General features: G+C 38.3%; 1 protein-coding gene across 7 annotated transcripts in view; it reads left to right on the top strand.

The window, feature by feature from the left end:
• The window catches only part of Sphkap (SPHK1 interactor, AKAP domain containing), a 152,442-nt gene that overhangs the window by 112,203 nt on the left and 16,577 nt on the right, over nucleotides 1–23,662 (top strand). For all 7 annotated transcript variants that reach the window (XM_058577453.1, XM_046439967.2, XM_058577450.1 and 4 more), the window contains 3 exons: nucleotides 1,244–1,378; nucleotides 7,544–7,799; nucleotides 9,206–12,980. In XM_058577453.1, coding sequence (XP_058433436.1) covers nucleotides 1,244–1,378; nucleotides 7,544–7,799; nucleotides 9,206–12,980 — 4,166 coding nt within the window. The remainder of the gene's footprint in view (nucleotides 1–1,243; nucleotides 1,379–7,543; nucleotides 7,800–9,205; nucleotides 12,981–23,662) is intronic.

The raw sequence follows: 23,662 nt of genomic DNA, 5'->3' as shown, positions 1-23,662 counted from the left end.
GTGAGAACCTTGACGTGAATCCCTGACAGAACATAAGCACTTGGAGTTCTCCTCTGTTCTTTGGAAACAGTCTGCAGGACAATGGGAAGAATTAAGTGGTGTGATAAGATTGTCATTCCATGCCCAAAGCTGACAGTCTGCCCTTGCCATTTGGTATAATACTGTTCAGAGTATACCATCTGCAGCTTGATTATCACAGAACGGTAGAAGGATTACTTAGTTACTCAGTATCTGGTACCTAAGTACTCCATCCTCAATACTGACAATCACCTGGTTACTCTTATCATATTTTCTCCTGGTAATGTTGCACCAAAGCAACATGAACCCAGTTGTTCACACAGATATCCTTTACAAATCTTTACTACCCTCTAACTATCATCATCTGTGTATTTCTGGAAGAATTTTCAAGAGCAAGTGTACATACAATTTTATTTGATGGAATTATGGTGTCGAGTTCATTGAAAAGAGATCAGGGAGGATGAAAGCAAGCAGGCATGTCCAGAACCCTGTGAGTGATTTGAGACAATCTCCTGGCATGATGTGGAGCAGGCACATTGGCACTGATTTGTGCCAGCAACTAACTCTGGGCTGCTTCTGTATAAAATGAAAGCAATAATGGTACCTAGTATACACAGGACTGTCATGAGAATTAAATACAAAATGATGTAAGATATGGACAGTCTTTAGCACAGTGCTTGGTACACAAAGGAAAATCAATGTTAGTCATTATCTTTACCATTATTATTGTTATACAGAAAATCATTGGTGAACAATTCTTTGTTTGAAAGCTTAAGAAGGGAATTTTTCTACACTATTATTTATGTCTATTGTGTGGTATTAATTACTAAATGATCACTTTGGAAAATTTAGAGCTAAAGAGTTTCTAAAACTTAAATTTTCTATTCCAGTCTTAATTCTTTTCTTAATATTTATGGTTTTTAGTTTTAGGTGGACACAATATCTTTATTTTATTTTTATGTGGTGTTGAGGATTGAACCCAGTGCCCGTGCATGACAGGCGAGTGCGCTAACGCTTGAGCCACATCCCCAGCCCCATATTCCAGTCTTAATTCTTATGTTTTTATTTTACATAATTTCTTCTAGTAATAGCTTTAATAGATTGAGCAATTTGAACTATGAGCACTTACATAAATAAATCATTTTTGCACATAAAATAGTTTGGGGGTTATCATTATGGAAGTGAAAAGAAATAATCTAAACTAATAAAGATTCTTGTTCTACAGAAACTGGTCAATGTTTCTCCAGATCTTCCAAAACTTATCAGCACCATGAACGTCCAACAACCAAAAGAAAATGAAATTGTCCTCCTGAGTGGGTTAGCATCTGGTAATCTCCAAGCAGATTTTGAAGTTTCACAGGTATGAAAGCTAAGTTCTTGATAAGACATTCACTTTGTACTATGTTATCCAAAGTCAGCTCAGTGCAGATTGATATGAACCCAAAACAGATGCCTCACATAAGCTCCTATACCATAAAAATCAACATAGTATTTATATTTGATAATAGTCTTTATTTGTATTTCTTCAAAATATTGTCGCTTGAAAATTGACAAAACTTATCTTGCATTAATTCTTAATTTCTAATATCTTCTCAAAAATCAATGATTCTCAGTTGTTCTTGAACTAGAGTAGACACATTGGGCAATGACTTTCTTGGTTTCTGAAATCTAGTAGATAACCAAAAACAGAATTTTCTTTTATTTTAGGAACATTACCAAACGTCCAACTCATAACATGTGATTTTGAGATCCTATAACATCATCTTTCTAGGTTCCATTTACTTCTTAGGAAATACCAAACTAGTAAAAGCTAGTAAATAAAGACCTGCAGTCCCAAGTTTCCTTGGACCCAAGAATAAAATCCCCAGACAAAAGAAATACTATTGAAATAAAATACTATTAATACGAATCAGTGCATTCATGTCCATTAATATTATATAAATCATCATCAAAACACTTACTTGAGGAAATATGGGTAAAGCTGTTCAATTTGCAATAAAAATATACACAAGGTCTCTTATAGTGATACATAACATAGCTCCAGATTAAAATAATGAGCATTTGCTTCCTACCATATTGTTCTTCCTTAGATTTTAGTTTTGCTCTCAATTTTGAAATCCTTTTTTTCTTCAATCTTTAAAAATCTTCAAAACATAGGAAGCCCAGCATTATTATAGCTCATCTCCAGATGATTCATGAGGATTTCTCCCCAGCCCAATACAATTTTCTAATTGAAACTCTCTAATAGCATTTTCCCTGAGCAGAGAGTCTAGGTTTATGGGAGAGGAAAAAAATAGAAAATCACTCTATATTATGAAAAACTATGGTGATCAGAAATAAGGTTCAAACCTGTGTTTCACAAGTATTAGAGCTGAAAGTCTATATCACCTCTACTGCTATGCCCTGGTAATGCATTTCTCTTTTCATCCCCTACCCCATTTAAAAGATTTTTACTTCACGGGGTGTGGAGCTCATTAATATAACACATGAAACTCCAGGTAAAGGAGCCCATATAGAAGACTGGCTCTCCTGGAAGCCAAAGCGTTTGCTCTTTTATAATAAATAAAAGCAGAAAGTCCTTGGCCTATGCATATATCTGCACCTTGGTATAATAGTTTTCTTTAATAAAGCAGGGATTCATTATCCATAACTGAATCTTGCTAACCAGAATATTGTTATAACTGAATAGACATCATTTTGAATTTGAAGCCAAACAATGTGGATCTTTCTGAGGTTGGTCTGTCCATCTATAATATTGGAATGGTAACAATTTCAACTTTGCGGGATTCATTTGAGGGATGACATAAAATAGGTAAAAAGCACATTGTTTAAAACAAACTTTAGTTTCTGTGACAAAGAAAAGGAGGTAGAGTTAAATCGTAAGAAACCCGGCATTTTACAAAAATATACAATGAAACTATTTTCCAAAGAAAAAGAAAATCCAATTCCAGAGAAAATGGTTTATCTCCAAATTTCAAGCTTTGCAATAATGATTTTCTAAGTAATATGAAATGTCAATTAATAAGCAAGAAGGCTTTATTGATAGGTATTTATATATCTTTGATTTTGTAGCTACTAACAGGCATGTATAGTATAGATTTTACAGGAATCTTAAGTCATTTTTAATTTATAAACAAATTGCAAATTATGTCTTTAAAACATAACAGAATAAAAACTTTGTTTCTAACTTCTTTATAACATCAACATTTCTTATTTTCTGTGTTTTTTTTTTTTTTACCAAAGTGCCTTTTCTTTAAGGAACACTTTTTCTAAATTTTGGTAAATGCAGGTATTATTTGAAAACCCCAATTTCAAAGACTTCCAAAGACTCTATGAAAATTGATACTGACATTAATTGGACATGACCTTGAGTTGAACTTGCTAGACTGATTATCCTCAGGATTCTTAATTAAACATGATAGAAAATTGGCTTAAGCACAAAGAGAATATACTGTCTCACATAGCTAAGCAAATTCAGGGGACAGATTAGATGTGGGGATTGAGCAATGCCATCAAGACATGGATTTTCTCTTTTAGTCTCTTTTCTGCTTTCTCTCCATTGGTCTGATTATTCCACAAGTTCCTCCCACAAGGAGACAATAGCCCTTCAGGTTCAAGGTGAATTTAAAAAAAAAAAAAAGTCCCTTCCAACTGGCTCCCAGCAGGTCTTTTTGAGTCCTAGGAGCTCATTTTTGAGCCAATCGCTGTGACCTGAGCAGTGCATGGTTCAGATTGGCCAGGCCTGAGTTACATGATCACCCTTGGAGTTGAAGATGAATAAACTCTATGTGAATTGTTTGGACAGTGAATGGGGCAGAATATGGTGCTCCACAGAGTATGAGAACCAGAGGACAAATGATGCTGGGTTAGAAAAGCATCAAATACCTTCTCTGAGATCAGAGAGAGTTGAGTGGTCAAGAACTCATTAAAGATCACTCATAAAATCATGTGGCTCATGCCTATAATTGCACCACCCGGGAGGCTTGAGCCCAGGAATTTTAGAGACCAGCGTGGGCAAGAAAGACTACGTCTCAAAGAACAGACGACCAAACATGATTGGGATCGGGCATACTTTTTCTAAGAGCTATCAAGAATTGCTGGTAAGCTACCTCCCTCTTAAACATGCCACATCTCTGTATTATAGGGATCCCTGTCACTTCCTAGGTATCGCTTCACCTTTCTGCAATTTTCCAAAAGCTACTACATCACTTTTAGGTACCACAACCTGTATGTTCCAATACATCAGCGGTGTGGGCAGCAGAACCCCACTCTAGCCGACCCTAGCAAGGATTTCCTTGTTGAGGGATAGATTGGGTTTGGTTGTTTTGCACATTGAACTTTGTGACCTATTAAGATGGAGACAGCTGCAGAGGCAACCCAAGGTGTGTTATTCTGGGACGTCTGAATCGGTTGACCTAAGGTCTTGGCTAAGAATCCCATTAACCTCTGAGGAAGGTAATAAACAAGTCACATTGAATCTTTGACCCAGGAAATTAAAATATCAAAGGAGATTTTTTTTTGGTGACAAGCCTGAAACTTTCAGTAGGCCAGGCTTATTCCATTTCTCTTAACTTCAATTTTCTAGTCCAAAAAGTTGAGATTAAAAAATAATAATAAACATTCTCAAAGGCTTGTAACAATAATGATTTGACAAAAAAAAATGGACGTACTTTGAAAAATACAAGGGACTATTCAAAAATTTTTCTTTCATATTCAAAAAAAAAAAAAAAAAAGAAAGAAGAGCATGGTAGAAAAAAAGCACCAAAATCAAAATTAAGTGTTAAGATGGAGTCCTAACACCAAAAGAAACCATCCCGTCATTAATTGGTGAGGCTTTGGGGGCAAAAAGGTAGAATAATATTGCAAGGATGATGTGGAGAATTGTCATAAATTCTTGAGAAGTTTTGTTTTCTGTGTGGAGAAGTTTTCTCTTTATGTCTTTGTCTTTTCACCTCAATAAACTACTCCATTGTTTTTTTTCTTATTCATATTTTTATCCATGGCTGAGACACTAGTAGGATATTATGCCCTGTCTCCCGGGGCAATTGTTTGATTCATATTTTCATCTCATGATTTACTTTACATATAATATGCATTCAGAAAATGTCTGGTATGTTCCACTTTAGTGTATTATGTCTAAATTCAGTGGAAGGAAAATTAATGAAGAGAGTTACCATTAATCTATAGAGTAGTTCCTTGTCATTCAGGGGATCATAGCCACTTTGTAAATTCAATAAAGCTATAAACCAATGCATTGCAAATGCTAATAATGTATGTAGAGATCCCCAACAGATTCCTTGAAAATGCAGCTTATAATATAGTGGGTCCTGGGTGAGTTCTAAGATGATACATTTCTAAGGAGCTTCCAAGAGAAGCCAAGGCTATGTATGAGTCCATAGTCCACACTTTTAAAAGCCAGATTGTGGACCACTTTCACTGAAAAAATGGCTCCAATCACATATGTACAGTGATGATGTTTTAACCAGCTTTGAATGTCTGTGACCAATATACCTGACAAGAACAACTTAAAGAAGGAAGAGTTTAGTTGGTTTACAATTTTAGGGGTTCTGTGCATGGTCAGCTGATTCCATAGCTCTGGGCCCAAGGTGAGACAGAATATCATGGTGGAAGGTGTGAAAAAAACAACAGCTCAAGACATGGAAACCAGGAATCATAGGGACCTCCACTCATCAAGGATAAGCGTAAATTCTAGAGGCGCATCTCTACAGTGATCTGCCACAATTACCACCCAGTGATTTCATATCAGTGGCTTATTTCACTGATTAGGTTATACCTCTCATAACCTGATAATCTCACCTCTGAAAATTCTTTTATTGTCTCACATAAGCTTTTGTGGGACACCTCGTATCTCAACCATAACAGATGAATTCTATTTCCTACCATATAAAGATTCCAGAACCCCTTGGAGAATGATTGAACTTTTCATTTTATATTAATCTTTTCTAGAATAACTCTAGGTATAATGGTCAACTGAAAGTTGATAAATAATGTAACAAAAAAGTAAGCTACTTTATGAAATACAGTACAAATGTCTGTGTGGACGTAGCCCTCTGTCACATTCCCTTCTCATAAACACACACATTCAGACTTGGGGACTCCAGAATGGCAAGCTCATTAGTAGTAGAACCAAGAAACTTCAACCTCAGATAAACATATGATTTAATAATTCTTTCTTCTAAATTGAGCATTGAAACGTAAAAATATTTTCCTCAAACATTTCAAATTCTACTTCAGAAAAAATCTATTTAGTGACCCCCTGAACATGAATTCTTATTTTCATTCAGAGAATTTTCACTTAAAATTTTTTCTTATGAGAATAAAAACCCATGCAGACATAATTCATTCTCATGATTTACTAATAATCTGCCCAGGAGCAATTGAAACTTTTAATTGCTATTTAACAAAAATAATATGTATAGATAAAATGTGTCCTGGAAAACAGGCATATGGTCCGAAGCCCTAGAACTGAACAGAATTAAACAGGTCTAACCGAGACACTGTGGGATAATTTGGGCCTTTTGGTCATTGTTTTTCCTGTACACCAGTTCCCAGAAGCTTTCTTTAAATTTCATGTTGACTCCTTCTTCAGATGAGCAGTACAAATGAAAATATCTAACTCTAGTTGATAAAACATTGACTATGCATCCAAAATTCTGGCAGAACCTTCACTGAACATCATCAGGGCAGAGAAAGACATTGGCCTGAAGAGCTAGAACTCAGTTTAATCAAAAGAAGCGACCCAGCCAGCATGCACACAGCTTTTCCCAGGCTTCTTCCTGACTCCAGACCTTGGCTTCCTTTCCATAGAGCATTTAATCTGGAAACATTATCATGGTAAATTCTTTCTCTGCCCCTTTGAAATGCACATCATTTCCAGATTTAAGACCCAGGAATGTCTTTTTGCAGGAAGTAGGGGCCATCTCTTTGCAAAGCCCTCATCACAGATGTCAGTGCCCCATCTCCCAGTCTCTGTGGGACAGTTAGAACAGAACTCCTCTATGCAACCTGCACCCAGTCATGAAACCAACTCTTGTCACAAATACTCGAGAAAGCTTACTTTTACATTTACTTTGGGTCAAGCTCGTTAGCAAAGGCCTTAGGCCTCCCCTTGTCCCCAGATCTCAAGTTTGTAGCCTTGTGTTTCAGTGCAGTTGTGATCTGAGTTCTGAATTCTCTCCCTTATTTAATAGCCTTGAATAAAATATCTCTTGCCTGTTGAACTTTTCATGATTCAATTTTTGCTTTCCCCAGGGAAAACCAAAATATGTGAAACAGCTTGTCCAATATCCCCTAAGTTAAGCTTTCTCCTTGGGTGCCTTGTGTTCCCAAATGCCACTTGAATTTTTTTCCAAGCAGCTCATCAACATAAGCCAGAAGATATTTGAAATGTTTTTAAGATTTCCCACTCTTTTTATCAGGAGAGGTTGGTGCACAGTGGAAGGTCAGAAGCAATAGTGTTCTATTTTCCCTTTCAAACAGTGTCTTCTTTTCTCTCTGCTTGTAGTGCCCTTGGCTGCCAGATATCTGCTTGGTCCAATGTGCAAGAGGGAACAGACCGAACAGTACCAACTGCATCATCTTTGAAATCAACAAATTCTTGATTGGTCTGGAACTGGTGCAGGAGCGGCAGCACCACCTGGAAACAAATATCTTGAAACTGGAGGATGACACAAACTGCTCCTTGTCCTCAATCGAGGAAGACTTTCTCACTGCCTCTGAGCACTTGGAGGAGGAAAGCGAGGTGGAAGAATATAAGAATGGTGAGCACTTTTCAGTAAGAACAATGCACATCCCGAAATTAGTCACCATACAAAAATGTCTGTGTGAGATTTCAGAAAAGTTTCAGTTTGGTTGACACAACACAATCTTCACTTGCTAGGTTGTGAGAAGGAAGAAAGATAACACTGGTGAAGATGCTGGTTAATGTACTTTGCAGACTTAGCAGTTGGATGGTTGCAGACTTCCAAAAGATGCCCTAGGGATGCTAAAGGAACTCTGTGTGGCTTAAGAGGAAATTTTCCTACCTGGCAGAGATGGAAGCTATTCCTGGGAGGACAGTTAGTTTCCCTAAGACTTCCATAAAAGGCAAATATTAGTTGGAGGCAAGTTGGACTGGCCTGAATTTGAATCCCAGAACTGTCACCTTAAGGCTGTGAGACCTAGGGTCATCAATCTAATCTTTTTGAGTCCCATTTACCTTATCTATTATTTGAGAGTACAATAGTGTCTATATCTACTGATCTTTGTGAGGATAGAAAGAGAGAATCCAGGAAAGTACTTAGCATTTATTTATTCAGCTGGTTCTGTTGACCCCTAGAGCTCAATTAATGGGTTCATCTTCCTCACCCTTAGCCATAGAGGAAAAACACCCCAGATTGCTTGCAATTATTGCTGGGCAAGTCCTATGCAAACTTCAGAGTAAATCTTTGCAACAAGGCCCACTATTGAGCTTGCTCTAAACATCCTCCTCTTTCCTCCTCTTTTCTTTTTACACATTAGAAAGCTCTAAGATGTAATTATCTGTGTTCCTGAATTTTTATTTCCCCTGAAAAATGGTGATCAGCCTATAGTCCTTGCATCAAAAGCCACTTTGTTGGGTAGCATCCCATAATGGAGTTCAAAAGAACTTTAAGATTCACTTTTCCTAACAATATCCAGCCACAGAATGGGCTGAAGTGCTGATACATGCTACAACACAGATGCAGTATCCTCAGTGGAAGAAGCCAGTTGTAAAAGACTTCATATTGTAGGACTCCACTTATATGAAACATCCATAATAGACAAATCCTTGGAGATTAAAAAAAAAAAGAGTAGTGGTTGCAAAGAGGAAGGAGGGAATGGAAAACCAGTACAGGGTTTCTCATTGGGATGATGAAAATGCTCTGGAATTAAGTCATGGTGATAATTGTACAGCATTTTGAATGTGCTAGAAGTCACTGCATTGCCTTTTAATGGTTAAAATGGTTAATTTTGTTATGTTGATTTTATGTCAATTAAAAATGTGTAAAAAATCTAAAAAAAAAAGTTCACAATGTTTCATTTGAAGAAAAAAACAAATAAAAATAAGATAGTGCATTAAGGCAATTTTGGAAAGTAATTGTTATTTTAGACCCATGGCAACCTGATATTCAAAAAATAATAGTGGCCCTCATTTTCTCTTTATTAGGTTATGAAAATATAAATCTGTCAGCCAATGCTTTGGAAAGTAAAAAGCAAAAGAGAGTCACCCAAGAGGAACGGGATTACAACAAAGAAAAGTTGCTTTATGCTCTGGAAGACAAATGCATTAACAAATATTCACCTTTTATTAAAACAGAAGGATGTCTGGAAAAGGTAGCAGAGAACACAGGTTTTCAGAGTCTAGATCTTTCCACCAAGCCATCCCAGTGGAAGGGTGAAGCTATTGGGAATGAGCAACCAGCTACCAATTATTATTATTCAGAACATTGTAAAGGTCAAGTAGAAAAACCTCAGGCATTGTGTATTCAAAGTGATGCTTATTTCTCCATGATGGTTAAGAAAGATGGACCTTCTGCATATGGTATTGTCACTGAACATGGCAACAGCCTAGATCCAGGAGATCATGAAGGTCCAAGAAACTCACTTCCTCCTATCCAAGATGGAGAAGCCACAACTGGCGAGTATGCTACAAATTTAGCAGAATCTGTGCTACAAGATGCATTTATCAGATTATCTCAGTCTCAACCTACACCAGCCCAGGAATCTGCAGTCAGTGTTTCTGTAGGAAGTGCTCTGCTTCCCACTAGCTGCTCAACAAAAGATGTAGTTGTCCCTCGGTCATGGGACGAGCTCCCCAAAATCGTCATAATGCAGAGTCCAGAAGGCAGTGATGCTGGCCCTGAACCAGGCATCTCTTCCTGGCCTGAGATGGAGGTCTCTATGGAAGCCGCAGGTGTCCTACCTGGAGAGGACCCCAGCAGACACCCTCAGAGTGCTGTAGAAGTAGCACTCGCCTGTGCAGCCACTGTGATTGGAACCATCTCCAGTCCACAGGCCACGGAAAGGTTCACAATGGAACAGGAATCCCTGGTAGCAAACTGTGCCCTGGGAGGCAATGGAGCACTTCAAGAGCAGGCATCTCAAGGACTCAAGGAGTCTTCCATCAGTGAATACTCCTTTCCATCAGCTTTGTGTGGCATGACTCAGGTGGCAAGTGCCGTAGCTGTCTGTGGTTTAGGTGAAAGGGAAGAAGTGACCTGTCCTGTATCCCCAAGTAGCTTCTTGCCTGCAACAGAAGATGCAGGAGCAATCCCTCCACTTTGTAGTTCATCAACAGAGAGGAATGTGGAGGTGGAGAAGGAAGCCATTGCAGAGGCTTTGCTCACAGAGGCCGCTCTGGTTTTAACTAGGCCACAGACCTACAGCAGCATTGGTGACCTCATGGAATCTGTGAACAGGAGCATCGTGGAATCTGCTTCAAAGTCTCAGATGCTGTGCTCAGAAAATATCCTGAGGAATGAACTGACACAGACCCTGTCCAATGTTATTCTGAAGCATTCCATTGATGAAGTTCACCAGAAAAATAAAATAACCCACCCCAACGATGGCAGGCTTTCATCTGAAACACTGGACGCCTTAATGGAAAGCACAAATCGACTGCTCCACAGTGTGATATGCTGCACGTTCAAGAAGATGAACCAGATAGTGCAGCTTGGTCAGTGTCCTCCTGTCCTTTCTAAGGAGACCATCAGATGGAGGGAAATGGAACCCCTAAGCTATCAGCCATTTGATCAGGTTGCTGGTCAAGCAGGCACAAAAGACACAGAATATGCCAGTGACCATCCACTTAGCAATGCACAAAGCACTAGTCTTGTCGCCAGTGATATTATGGACCTGAAGCAAGACAAGAGCCGAGTGAGGGCGGGCCTAATGGAGAACCCCACACTGCAATTTGAACTGTCCTGTAGTCGCAGAGTGCTGGACTCTACAACAGCTAAAACATCCTCCAAGGAAATGTGTATAGAAGGAACAGTGGGAGAAGACACAAAGGAGCTCCATCAGCCACCCAGGCACAAAGAGAAGGAACGCAGAGCCTCTTTCCAAGCAGAAAAGCTACCCACAGTGGACAAGTGTAGAAGCAGCTCCCAGGATGCGGAGGACAGTATCAATCCAAACACCCAAGAGAAGTACAGTAGTGTCTTGCCCCTAAATAATGAAGTTCAAGTTCACCTGTCCTTGTTAGGGGACGAGTTGGCGCTTCCTGCTCAATCCACAAAGCAGGCAGAGGACTACTGCATTACAGACTTTGCAGAAGAATTAGCAGAGACGGTTGTCTCCATGGCAACTGAAATCGCAGCAATCTGTCTTGACAACTCCTATGGAAAACAACCCTGGTTTTGCGCATGGAAAAGAGGGAATGAGTTTCTGGTGACCCCGAATGTATCCTGCCGACCCTTGAAGAGGAAGAAGGAAAGCCAGGGAGGTAGTAGCGGCTTGAGGAAGCACAAGCCTCCTCGGCTCAGTGAGATCAAGCGGAAAACGGATGAGCACCCCGAGCTTAAAGAGAAGCTGATGAACAGGGTGGTGGATGAGTCTATGAACCTCGAGGACATCCCCGATTCAGTCACTATTTTTGCAAACGAAGTGGCAGCCAAGATCATGAGCCTAACGGAGTTCTCCATGGTGGACGGTGTGTGGCAAGCCCAGAGCTATTCCCGGAATCGGTTACTGGGTGGCGACAGGTGGAACAGGCTGAAGGCCTCTAGCTGTGAAAGCATTCCGGAGGAGGACTCTGAGGCCAGGGCCTATGCCAACAGCCTGGGATTAACGAGCACCTTAAGCCAGCCGGTCAGCAGGGCCAGCTCGGTCTCCAAGCAGTCGAGCTGCGAGAGCATCACTGATGAGTTTTCCAGGTTCATGGTCAACCAGATGGAAAACGAAGGGTGGGGATTTGAGTTGCTGCTGGATTACTATGCGGGCAAGAACGCCAGCAGCATTCTGAGCTCGGCGATGCAACAGGCATGCAGGAAGAACGACCACCTTAGCGTGAGGCCGAACTGCCCCTCTAAGCAGTCCAGCACCGAGAGCATAACTGAGGAGTTCTACAGGTACATGCTGAGGGACATGGAAAGAGAAAGCAGAGACGGTGCCTCCTCCAGAAGAAGCAGCCAGGATTGGACGTCAGGTTTACTGTCTCCCCCTGCACGATCCCTTCTGTGTTACAGACAGTCGTCCATGCCAGATACCAGGTCCCCCTGTGCCAGGTTAACAGTGAATGCGCCAGTCAAAGCCAACTCCTTAGATGGCTTTGCCCAAAACTGCCCACAGGATTTCACAAGCGTACAGCCCGTCAGCGGAGCTTCCTCCTCGGGTCTCTGCAAATCTGACTCTTGCTTGTATCGAAGAGGAGGGACTGACCAGATCACAAACATGTTGATTCATGAAACGTGGGCGAACTCAATTGAGGCTCTCATGAGAAAGAACAAAATTTTCATAGATGATGCAGAGGGGGCTGAAGCCGGTCCTAATCCCCGGGGCTCTCCTTTGCAAGGGGAGAAGTGTGCAGACAGAATAGCTGCCGGCAGAGTGCACAGCGGGCCACCTTTGCTTGTTCAGGAGTCTGTAGATTGCCGGAGGAAGGACTCTGTTACCGAGAGCAAACATCCCTCCGTGTCTTCTCCAAGCAAAACCGCTCCTCTTAAGAACCAGGTTGGCTTAGATTGTGCAAAGAAAACTTCCTCATGCTGTGGCGCTGGCCCTCTAAATCACACCTGGAGGTCATTATGCTCAAGGGACGTGCCTTTGATTCAGATTGAAACAGAGCAGAGAGAAGAGGATATCAGAGAACCTGAAGGAGAACCTGAATGCTTCCTATCCGAAAGTGGCTCCCCACAGGAAGCAGAAGAGCATTTGAGTCAAGACAAAGTCCCTGATGTGGCCAGAGGTGGAGATACAGCTGTGAGCACCTGCCAAAACCCTGGGTGAGTGAATCATCTCTTAGACTCCAAGGGGAGCACGCCAGCCACTGGAGTCTGCACCTTAATTAGTATTGGTTCTAAATCTTAAGACATATGGGGACTGTATTGATGCAAGAAATGAATTTCTTAGACTATAACTGATCTTCCTGAGTTAATATGCATTTATAATATAAGCTGGCAGTGATTTTTTTTTTAATTTTGAAAACAAATTAAATTAATTTATACCACAGAAGAAATAAGGTAGCTTTCCTCCCCTTTAAAACTAACATCCCGTGGTTGGCTACCTTTTAAAATGTATTCATGGTGATTTCAAGCCAAAAATATGTCTGTGTGTGTGTGTGTGTGTGTGTGTGTATATATATATATATATTACACAATGCCAATTTATTCATGTAAAACTGATTAACTAATTTTAGAATTGGATTTTGAGATTAAATATTTTGGCATCATTTCTCTAGAATTCCACCTTTCAAGGTTTTTCTTTTCTATCTTTTTCTAAAGATCTTTGTGAAAACACTGTGTCCCACAGGGGGTGGCTCTTTCATGAATCGTGTAGTATAAGTGAAAAGCAACACTGTTGTATTGTCATTTGAATGGTTTTGTTCCAAAAAATCATAATGCAGTTGACAATACATTTTGAATTTGAGGCAAAGTAATTATTTATCTCAAGCCAAACAAAGAGATGTCAATTTCTTTTGCAACTTCCAAACTCTATAGAAAATTCATATGAGAGTATTGTATCTTTGTATTATTCCTTTATTTTTAATCTATAAAGTTAAGCAAAACAGAAAAACAAAAACAAAACATTAAGCTTCTAGTTTTATATACATAATGTTGGAGAAGTAACCAGTGTGGTCTTTTCAGAGACATGATTATTGTTCATTCTTTGCAAAAAGCCTGCGATTTTTCAGTGTTTTGCTGCAATTAACAAACTGAACACAGCCATCATCATGGGATTTCAGCAGCTTTCTAAAGTTCCCAATCCATTTCCATCTCCCCCAGGAAAGCAGAAGGGGTGCACCTTCAGGTCCTAAAGTTCCCTGTTGGAGGGCGTCATTATAAGATGTGGTTGGTACATGGTCCAGTTGGACTTGAATGTTTCCTGCTTAGCCACTTAGTGCTCAGAACTTTACTTTGTAATTCAATGAAATTCTGGAAGAAACCATGTAAACATAAGGATGGGAGACAAAGTTTAATAAATGACACAGGCTGAGCTGATCAAGAAATCAAGCTTTTATATACCAGCAATTCTCTATCTCTACACAAGATTTACTACAGACATGGGTCAAGGCAGTATGGAAAATTATAATTTTTGAAAAGAAATCAAAGAATTAAAGAAACAAAATTGGCCAATATGCTATTGTAGGATTACCTTCACTTGAAATAGAAGTAAATAGAAAATCCTGATCATAGATTCCAGGTGTCTGACTTAAATTCTGCTTCAACACAGAGATCATGACCAAGCTGAGACTCAATCAGAAGCCACCTAAGTAGGCAGAATTCACTAACTGGCATGAAACAAAATTCAAGGTTGTGAGCTCAGATCAAATAGCAGTTGTCATTGAAGTTGAAATAAGTACATTACATCATTTTGAATTGAATATCACTGATACTGTGCTTAAAATAGGTATAACCCTGGGGAGTTCCACAAACAATTTTTGAAATGTGTACGATTAAGACCTCCAACTGACTCAGGGTTGTGCTTCATATATGACCTAAGCACACAAGCCCTCAACACTGATATGGATTTCTGATTTGGTTTTCTACCAATGAAACAAAAAGAATGTGAAATTATCTATCCTAGAAAGTCAAAAGCTGGATCCACCAGTAAAGTTTTGAAAATATTTTTCTTTGTGGAGCAATATAACAAACTGTTAGAGACCAGGAACTCTGCTAACAGACCTTGAGCTGGGGCAGCCTGAGCCAGTTCCTAATCTCTGAACCTGTAAGTGGGAATAATAATAATGATAACCTCATGAAACGTCACAGTGACTTGGTTGCTGCAAGCACTCAGGAAATGCTTATGGTATCCTTATCATCTGTCATTTGTTCTTTAGGGTGAAGGTGTATGGCGGCCTTTATTCCAGGAGAATTCTTTTCCCCCAAAAGAAAACTGTCATGGAAATGAGAGAGTTTTATTAAAACAAAGAGATTTGCCAGAGTGGGTGGGATTTAGTCATTGTTATATTACATTTTCTAAGCTCAGTTTTCATTATGGGATTTGATTTGTCAAAATAACTAAATCAAGAACTCAATTAAAAAAAAAAAAGAACTCAATTACCAGTGAAGGAGTTATACTTACTTATGCACAAGAGTGACACAAGCTCTCTCAATTTTCTTTGGAAGTAGAGAAGTATCATGGCCTGAAGATATCTTTAGGTGACTCTCTGAGGGACAGTTTCATAATTATTAAAAATTTCATTAAGATTCAGCACACTAAATAAAAATCACTTTTTTATTAGCTGAAAGAATAACAACTTCAGATTCATTTTGGAAGGCATTCTCCAAAACAAACACCTGTTGTCTTTTATGTCAGCATATTTTTTAACATATCTGAATGATCCTTCGATGATAGAAATGATCTTGTTTGGGGTTTGGACTAAATTAAAGAATATGGAAATTAGAGTGGTAAATTATAGCTTACCCTGTGGCAGCTCTTGAGGCATATATCAGTCTCAGTGTCTATGGATTGATCTTCTAAAGTCCATTCTGAGAATGGTCTCAGAAAATGAGACCATTGGTTTCAGTTCCAAATCTTCTTCACTCGTAAACCCAGAGAATAGAAGGACTTCCAACATAAGCCAACTTCAGATCCAAAAGGGTATAACCATCTACAAACTAAGGGAAGAGTTGACCAACCAGAAAAGGGGACCAATGTGAAAATTTCTGAGGGTTAGGGCTTGAGGGTAAAAGGAAACAAAACTCCCTAAGGATTTATAACCACAGCTTTCCTAATTCATGTGTGGAGTTCTAATTTGGGCTATCTGTGTGACCCAGGAAACCCCAAACTGTTAGATTACCTTAAAGGAATTTCAGGTTAAAATCCTTGTAAGAATTTGACAGAAAGCAAATATACTTCTCTGGAGATTTAAGTCCAAGTCTTAAAGGATTCCAAAGCCCTGTCAAATATGAGCTAAAAACTTCAAACTGCAAAATACACATGGAATTAAGGCATCATGAGCAAGACTCAGCATAATCATCAAATTGCAAAATTAACCCTACCAAGGACCTCTGAGGCCAGAATTATCAGAGAAAGAACATGATATATTTTAAGAATTTTATAAGGATACATAGACCAGGAACTCAGGGCAAACTATAATCAAAAATAGAACTAGGCAGATATAAAAAATGAAATACTATAAAGATGAAAACTATGTTAATTGAAATAGATAAACCATCAGATGTATATTTTTAAATGTTGTTGAAAAATAAATATCAATAATATATTTGAAAAAAAAAAAAAAGAAGGACAAAAAAAATAAAGGACTTCTTTTTTCAATTACAAAGGAGTTACTGAAGCTGAGAGGCTGTTCCTCTATAAACCGGAAAAATTTACAAAATGTATTGAGCAATTATTTTCACACTGTGCACAATACACAGCATGTTGAGGGAAGAAAACAAACATGGTGAGCCCTATAATTGCCCCAACTGTCTGCCTAGATTTCCTTTAAAGACAAGAGTGCATGGAAGGCCAACCAGAGCAGAGGTTGGGGTTATTGAGTTGAGGAAACAGAGATTGGACAAAGCGGTGAAGAAAGCATTCCAGAACCTGCTGAGGGGTCCCTAAAGCCTGTTACTGAACACTGAGCCAGGCATGCCTATGTACAATCCCACAGAGCTGGAGAGCTCAGTCCTGAACAACTCCACATGCTCACATGAGACTGCAAAGACGCTTAGTTCCAACAGCCAGAGAACAGATCCTATGTAAACATGTACCTCATTTAGTAGAGATCCTGAAAGAATCACAATGCAGGGCTTATATTGGCCCTAAAAGTGAAGATTCATCTAAACTTCCTTAATAAACTTATGAATGAGATTGAAAATATTAAGCTTAACTGAAAATAATGCAGCCCAGAATGAAGTTCAATATTAAAGAAAGATGGCAAAATCCAGCAACCAAAATCAAAAACGTGCAATGTCACATTCCTCTCAAAAGTTGTTACACATATAAAGCCCAGCAGAAAAAATGTCAACCATACCTGAGAGAAACATCCAGAAATTATATAGAAAATAAAATAAGCAGATAAGAACTTTAGATAGCAGCAAATGTGCCCACAAGATTTAAAGATACACATAAAAATGAAATTTTTTGAACATAATAAATTTAAAAATCAAGAAATACAATGAAATTTGATCAGAATAAGCAAAACTAAAGCTGCACCAAGGTATATTGTAATTAAATTATTTGAAAATAATGATTAAAAATATATTTTTTTTAGTCAGCCCAGAGGAAAACAAATACTATATATTGAGAAACATAAAAAAGGGACTTTCTCATCAGAGACAATGTAAGATTAAAAAAAAAAAAAAAACAAGAATGACATTTTTACTGGTCTGGTGTGGTCTCCACCCTGATCTTCTCACCTTTCCCTCTTATCAGGCAAGGACAGTCTACCAGGGGCTTCACTCTGTTTATCAGGGTGAGGGGAAATAACTTGTTTGTGACCATTCTGAAGGGCTCTGTAGGTGTGCCTGGTGAGACTGCAGGTTTCAAACTGGAGTTTTTAAAATGGAGTTGCTTAGGCTCAGGCCTAAGACCATCCTCACACATAATATTGGGAAATTACAAACTGAAATGATGAAATACCTCTGAACATCTATTAGCAGTAAGTCCTAGCTAGAATACTGTGCTACAGAAACTTTCAATCTTGGCTGGTGGGAAAGTAAAATGGAATATCACTTTGGAACACAGTTTGGCAGTTTCTTAAAAAACTGAACATTCTCACCCTGCTATCCAACAGGCATGCTGGTTGGCATTTACCAAAATGAGTTGCAAACTATGTCCACACAAAAACCTCTACATGGAAATTTATAGCAGCTTTATTTGTAATTTCCAAAACATGAAAGCAATCAAGATGTTCTTCAGTAGGTGAATGGAAAATGTGGCTTTGTACATCCAAATAAGGGACATTGCTTAATGCTAAAAAAGTACTGAGCCATGGAGCCATGAAAATACCTGGAGGAAGCTTAAATGCAAACATTAAGAGTAGCCAGTCTCAAAAAGATATGAACTGTATGGTTCCAACTATGTGACACTCCAAAAGACCAAATGATGGAGAGAAACAGGAAAAAGTTCAGTGCTGCCAGAGCCTGGGAAAGGAGGGATGACTAGGCAGAGCATAGATGATTTGTAGGGCAGTGAGGCTTTCCTGTATGATAGAATAATTGTGGATAAATGTCACTTTTATGGTTCCAGATGTCCAACAAAAAAGCACAGATTGAAAATTTAATCCTCAGTGCAACTGTGTTGGAAGATGGATGGGCCTACTGTGAGATTTCTGGTCATGAATAAATTAGTGCCAGTGATTAATGGGCTTGAGGCTACATATTCTCTTTCCTACTCTCTCACACTCTGTTGCCATTCCTCCTTCCACCATAGCATGAGACAGCAAGAAGGCCCAGTCTTTGGTATGCTGATATAGGAGCTCAAAGCAGATCAAGACAATCACCATGCATTGGTCAAAAAACATGGAATGTACAGCATGAAGAGTGAGCCCTCATACAACCTATGAAATTTGGATGATAATGATGTGTCAACACGGCTTCATTGATTGGAACAGACGCATCATTCAGCCCAGGATGTTAACAGGCAGAGGGGCTGTACCTGTTGCGGGGGGGGGGGGGGGGGGGGGCAGGCAGGGAAAACTCTATTTTCCACTCATCTTTATATGAACCTAAAACTACTCTAAAGAATAAAGCTTATTAAAATGTTTAAAATAAAGGCCAAATAATAACTTTTATACAAATAAAATCTCATAAAATATGCCATTAGTATGCTTAGACAACAGAAGTATTAATGGAAGACATACATCATAGGAAAAGAATACTAATGAAAACCTGGATCTCCATAAAGGAACAAAGAATAACACAAAGAGCAAATATGAAAGCCAATATAAAATATTTTTCTCTTTTTTTGCATTTTCTTAAAAGATACTGTTTAAAATGAAAAAAATAAAAATGTCTTAGGATATATGCGGAGCTAAATTATGTCAATTGTAGTACAAAGAATGAAAAGGGGAAAGCAAAAGTATCTTGAACTACCAAGAAAATAAAAAATAAAAACAAAGTTATAACAACTCAGCAATAGAAATAAAATGAAACACTTCAAAATCGCTCAATTTATCCAAAGTCAGAGATAGACAGAAAAAAAAAAGTTAAGAATGGATGGGAGAAATAGAAAATAATTATCAGTGATATATTTAAATCTAGTCTCATTAATAATATCAATTAATAATCTAAATATTCTAATTTAAAAGCAGAAATTGTCAAATATAACAGCAAAACGCCAGCGTAAACTGTCTATAAGAAATACAATTCAAATATGAAAACACAAATAGGTCAAGAGTAAAATGATGGAAAATGAAATCTTAAGATGGGTGGAATAACTATATTAATATCAGACCATGTGAACTTCAGGATAAAGACTATTATCAGGGATAAATACAGATATTTTATAATACTAAGGGGGTCAATTTATCAAGAAGACATAATAATCCTAGATATATGTAATTTCGTCAATAAGGAGCCTTAGACCACATGAAACAAAAGTAAGAAGGAGAAATTAAAAAAAAAAATTATAGTTGGAAATTTTGCTCTCAGTAATTGCATAATAATAGAAAGACACTATAAATAAGCAAGACTTGAACAACATCACAGTCAACTGAATGTAATTAACATTATAAAACACCCCATCCACAAAAACAAAATATTCATATTTTTCAAGTCGACTTGAAATATTTACCACAATGTCCTATAAGGCCATAAAATAAACTTTAATAAATTTAAAATAATTGAAATCATACAGAAGATGTTCTTTGATCATAATGGAACTTAAAAAATGAATAATAAAAAGAGATCTGGAAAGTCTTCCAAGATATTTAGAAATTAACAACACCTCTAAATTATCCATTGGTCAAACAGTTACAGGGGAAGTTGGACAAAGTTTGAATTGAATGATAATGAAAACACATCAGAATTTGTGAGATAGAGCTAAGGCAGTGCTTAGGCAATAAATCTATTCTTGTAAATGTTTCTCTTTAAAAAATAATAACAGTGTAAAATCAGTGATCTAAACTCTACCTTAAGATGCTAAAAAAAAGATCATCATTAGACCCAAAGTAACATAATGAAGGAAATAATAAAAATAGGAGCAGAAACCAATGATTACAAAAGCAGAATAGAGAAAATCTGTGAAATGAAAAAAAACTTTTTTCGTCCAAACTCTGATAAATATGTAAATATATAAAGTTGAAGTTAAATAAGCAAGGTCCAAACATTTAATTCTTATGATTTCCTCTTTCAAAGAACTTTTTGCACTGACTGTATGACCCATTGAGAAGAGGAATTTTACTATAGCTATGTATTTATTTTTGTTGTTGCCTTTTACCTATGGCAGGGAAACTATGTTCCATTGACAATAATGACTTAAAATTTCCTTTTAAAATAAGCATAATTATGTTATGTAAACTGATTTGAAGAAATTGTGGGAGTGCTATGACACAGGTGGAATACAGGTACGTCATGAAAGTGGCTAACCAGAGAAGGAAGTTTGGGAGAACACTGGGCTTGAGGGTCCCTGAGGATCTGCCAACACAGAAATGTTGGATGTGCAGGGCAGAGAGTCTGCAAAGCTTGTCCGTGAACCATGAGCTCACAAGAGGGAAGGTCACCTGCGTATGTCTGCACAACACACCAGTCGTCATTCATAAAGGAGTAAAGCTCTACATTTCTCTCAAAAACAACTGAGAACTACTATTTTGAATAATTGTTATTCATTCTCCATTTCCAGTTATGTGGCATGGAACATGAGATTTACTGTAAATAGAGAATGAAATTGAGATAAAATAAAATGCCTGGAGAGACTCCTTTTTAAACCTGGATGTTCAATGTCAATCACAGATTGAACTCCTTTTTTTAGCAAGAAATATCCTGAAATCAATTTGTCCTCTGGAAAAAAGGTCCTAATTTAGTAAGGAATTAATCCAGGAAATTGCTTTTTAACTAGACATATAAATAGGGTCAGAGCCCTCTCCTTTATCATAGCCCCTGGCTCATTTACATTTTTTTTTGCAATGTGTTATTGTTTTCATTTGTTGTCAGTAAATTTTTCCTTCATTTAAATGTAAGTAATTCTGTCTCCTTGGATACATCCCTTCTCCCTTTTTTTCTCCCTGCTCAATTTGGAAAGATCTCAACATTTTAGGAAGGAAAACCAAGCGTGTCAAGTAGCAGAGCTTCCGAAAGACAGGCACACTTCAGTACCACGGCTACCCAGAATGTTGTCAGAATGTTGGAGACAAGGGTTCAAATTGCTTTTAGAAATTTTTAGATTACAAAGTTCACCAATCAAAAGGAAATGTTTATCCATACCCCCAATGTCATGCATTTGGAACGCCACTTTCTATGCTAGAAGTAATTTTTGAAATAATTTATAGTATAACCATTAAGAATAGATAACAGAACTAATTCTTAGGTGGAGAAAAATCACAAAGACCTTTCTGTAGCCAATATGCTATTGTAAATGAAAGAGTCCCAGTGAATCAGGTTGTGTTCCCTGGCAACAGACCCAGAGAGGGAGAGTTGCAGATGTATAACCAGGAGATTAATACCTTCAGATGGAGAACTTGTTAGGAACTGCTCTCCAGAGGTAAGTGCACTATATCTGCCTGTGTAAGGAAGTGGGAAAGGCAAGACTGGGAAAGGGAGAAGGTGCCCTCAACTTTTGCTTGCAATTCAGCACATCCTGGGGGAACACAGGAGCTGGATGGCCCATGGCATTTGCTGTCCAAAAAGTAGGCTGTTATATCTCTGTGTTAGCCAGTCATTGGGATGCTCACTGGGAAAGTGTAGGGCTTAGGTAGGGAAATCCTTTATGCAAGGGTAATTCCCAATGTGCATGGTCAGCAGAAAATACTGACCACTATCAGTGTGAAATGGCCTGGAGAGAGGCATCCAGTGTCTGGTGCACCAAGTGGTTGTATTTCCCAGTGTCTGCTGATAAATACTCTGTTGCTTTTTGTTTGCAGTCATTATTGTCGTTATCTTCTGCTCTGTTTGTTTTTGATGATCCTGTAGTTGGTATCAGAAGACAAACTCCCATGAAAATGTTCACATTTATGTAATACTCAGCGTCTCCTGAAGCAAAGAACACTGCTAATTGGTTTAAAGGGTGAATGAACACCAACCCAAAAGACAGACTTCTAGATACACACAGATGTATATCCCTGGGGCCTCTTGTCTACATTATAGGGTGGTGAAGCAGAGACTATTCCCCTCTCTTTGCAGATTGTATTCTAGAGCAGATCTCCTCTCTCCTTCTCTCTCCCTCCCTATCCCGCCTTGTCAATTTCAGTCTCCCTTTTTCTCTATTCTCTCTTCCCCTCTTTCAGTCTCCTCTTTGTCTCACTCCTCATCAGACACTATTTGGGGAGGGCAGGGTGAGGGGCAAAAAAAAGATGCTACAGAAACCTCTGAACTTCTGAATGAGTTCTGTCTTCATAATTCTGAGGGTGCATCTCTCACCTCACATCATGGGTACAGTGCATTGGGAAATTAGACCATGGGGACTGGGGTGCACAGCTCTGTGAATGCCTGAGTATCTAAACCCCAGATCTAAAGGACAAGTAACCCTGTGTGAGTGTGTGTGTGTGTGTGTATGCGCGTGCTCAATTGTAGCAGGCACAAATGGAAAGTCAGGTTTATTAAGCACCTGCTTTTACCAGGTGTAGCAGTAGAACATACTAGAAACTGCCCCATATCAACACCATATTTATTTTAAATATTGTTATCTTGTAAGTAGTGCATCTCAGATCTTCCACAGTTTTAGAATGAACAAGTGGAGCCATTTAAATAGAAAATACAGGTCTAGTTATAAAACTTAGCACTTTTAACAATAACATATTCATCTGAAGATGAATCTCATTCATCCATAGCTCTGTTTGTAATGTATCAAAAAGTATAAAATGCATAATAATGCATGCTATAAACACAAATTTAGCCACTCGACCAGTAGAATGTGTTTTTGGCAAATTATACATACATGGAGTATAACTTATTCTATTTAGGATCCCATTCTTGTGGTTGTTCATTTAGCAGAGTTACCCTCGTTGTGTATTCAAATACAAGGCTAGGAAAGTTATATCCAATTAATTCTACAGTCCTTTCTATTACACCCCCCTCTCCCTTCCATTCAATCCCCTTTGTCCAATCCATTGGATTTCTATTCTTCCCCTCCACACCTCCATGGTTTAGCATTAGCATCCACATATCAGAGAGAATATTTTGGTCTTTGGTTTTGTCGGATTGGCTTATTTCACTTAGCATGATATTCTCCAGTCCTATCCATTTACCAGCAAATGTGATTCATTATTCCATTATTCTTTATGGCTGAGAAATATTCCATTGTGTATATATGCCACATTTTCTTTATCCATTCATCTGTTGAAAGACACGTAAGCTGTTTCCAT

This window comes from Marmota monax, unplaced genomic scaffold, assembly GCF_021218885.2.
Source record: "Marmota monax isolate L192 unplaced genomic scaffold, Marmota_monax_Labrador192_F-V1.1 WCK01_AAM20220418_F8-fsc00041, whole genome shotgun sequence".
NCBI lineage: Eukaryota > Metazoa > Chordata > Mammalia > Rodentia > Sciuridae > Marmota > Marmota monax.
Note: the sequence above shows the minus strand (reverse complement) of the source record. Positions and strands in the feature narration are given on the sequence as shown.